Source organism: Rhinopithecus bieti, unplaced genomic scaffold (genome assembly GCF_001698545.2).
Source record: "Rhinopithecus bieti isolate Rb0 unplaced genomic scaffold, ASM169854v2 scaffold_6776, whole genome shotgun sequence".
NCBI classification, from domain to species: domain Eukaryota; kingdom Metazoa; phylum Chordata; class Mammalia; order Primates; family Cercopithecidae; genus Rhinopithecus; species Rhinopithecus bieti.
Window position 1 is genome coordinate 1,460,932 of NW_016805299.1, and position 1,917 is coordinate 1,462,848.

General features: G+C 44.7%; 1 protein-coding gene across 1 annotated transcript in view; it reads right to left on the reverse strand.

Moving 5' to 3' along the window:
- The window catches only part of P2RX7 (purinergic receptor P2X 7), a 54,702-nt gene that overhangs the window by 8,154 nt on the left and 44,631 nt on the right, over positions 1-1,917 (reverse strand). The window contains exons 10-11 of the mRNA XM_017872097.1: positions 1,125-1,190; positions 891-1,040 (exon numbers count right to left, since the gene is read on the reverse strand). Of these exons, the coding sequence (XP_017727586.1) occupies positions 891-1,040; positions 1,125-1,190 (216 nt within the window). The remainder of the gene's footprint in view (positions 1-890; positions 1,041-1,124; positions 1,191-1,917) is intronic.

Sequence of the window (1,917 nt, forward strand, 5' to 3'; positions counted from 1 at the left end):
AAAGAAGTGCTGTGTAAGTTTTGCCATTATTATTATCGATCTCATTTTTTTAAACTGGTGACTGGTATTCCTTTCTATGGATTTACCATAGTTTCTTTCACCATTCACCTGTTGGATATTTGGTTAGATACTATTTCTTCACTGTTAATAATCATATATGATTGATAATTTAATAAACAATCCTGCTTTGAACATCTTGCACTCGTGTATTGCTTGGGTACTCATGTGAGTATTTTTCTAGGGCAGGTGTGGAGAACTGAAAATGCCAGGCTGTAAAGTATGTCCCATTTAAACATTAGTCACTGCCAAATTGTTCTCTAAAGTCGTTATTCTTTTCTTTTTTTTTTTTGGCTATACCAATTTAATAAATGACAAAACAGACTGGGCTCAGTGGCTTACACTTGTAATCTCAGCACTGTGGCTGGCAGAGTGGGTGGATCATTTGAAGTCAGGAGTTTGAGACCAGCCTGGCCAACATAGCTAAACACCGGCTCTACTAAAAATATAAAAATTAGCTGGGTGTGGTGGTGTGTACTTGTGGTCCCAGCTACGTGGGAGGTTGAGGCAGGAGAATCACTTAAACCTGGGAGACGCTCCAGCCTGGGTGATAGAGCAAGACTCCATCTGAAAATAAATAAATAAATAAATGACAAAATTGGCAAGTCCTGGACATAAAAAATTGCCTTCCCTCTATCTTGCCCCTCCATTTTTTGTTTCTATTCTTCTCTAAGACCCAAGAATTTATCTGAGAGTTGGTTGATCGGGGTAGAGCCCAGAGACGTATCCACTACAGGAGGAAGCCTGTGATCTGGGCCTAACTTTTGTGCATTGCTCAGTGATTTCACGGAATCTCTCCATGTTTTGGTGTCCTATGAACACAGCGGCCTCACCGGCTTTGGCTCCACAATGGACTCGCACTTCTTCCTGTAGTAGTATTCGTTGACCACACAGGGCTGACAGCACTTGCACCAGGGATAAATATGGGAGCGACAGTAGTTACTGGAGTAAGTGTTGATGAGGAAGTCAATGAACACGGTGGCCTGTGGAAAATGCAGACAAGTGCCACGTTAGTAACTTCCCTCTCCAAACCATTTTCCTAATGCGCGGAAAAGAGAATCTCTTACCAGACCGAAGTAGGAGAGGGTTGAGCCGACGTACACAACCAGCTGGATAATGTCAAATTTTCCTCCCTAAAAACAGAGTGGGAGTTTACTCAGGTGAAATTCAGAGCAGCGCTGTTTTGTTTCAGCGTGCAATGGTTGGTTCTATCAGGGAGCGGAGCCTCCTACTGTGACTTGGATAGATGCATTCAAGTGTTGGCCGAGGCAGAGACTACGCAGACTGAAACTGATTCTCGGGCATCCTGCTTCAGCCGTGCAGGGTGTGCTTAGACCCATAAAGGGTTTACATGAAGAAGCACTGGGGCCCACACATTAAGGGGAGACCCACCAAAGGGCTGTCATTTATTCATACAAGGTGAGGGTTTCAGACAAGCTTCTTCTCCCAAAGGTTTGACATTACTTCAGAAGCAGAGGGAAGGAATGTCTGGGTGGCCTCATGGTGTTTTTTTTTTTTTTTTTTTTTTTTTTTTTTTTTTTTTTTTGAGACAGAGTCTTACACTATTGCCCTGGCTGGAGTGCAGTGGCGTGATCTCAGCTCACTGCAAGCTCCACCTCCTGGATTCAAGTGATTCTCCTGCCTCAGCCTCCCAAGTAGCTGGGATTACAGGCACCCACCACCACGCCCACCTAATTTTTTGCATTTTTAGTAGAGACAGGGTTTCACCATGTTGGCCAGGCTGATCTTGAACTCCTGACCTCGTGATCCACCCACCTCAGCCTCCCAAAGAGCTTGGATTACAGGCATGAGCCACTGTGCCTGGCGCAGCCTCGTGGTTTTTATTCCCAGTGGTCTTTG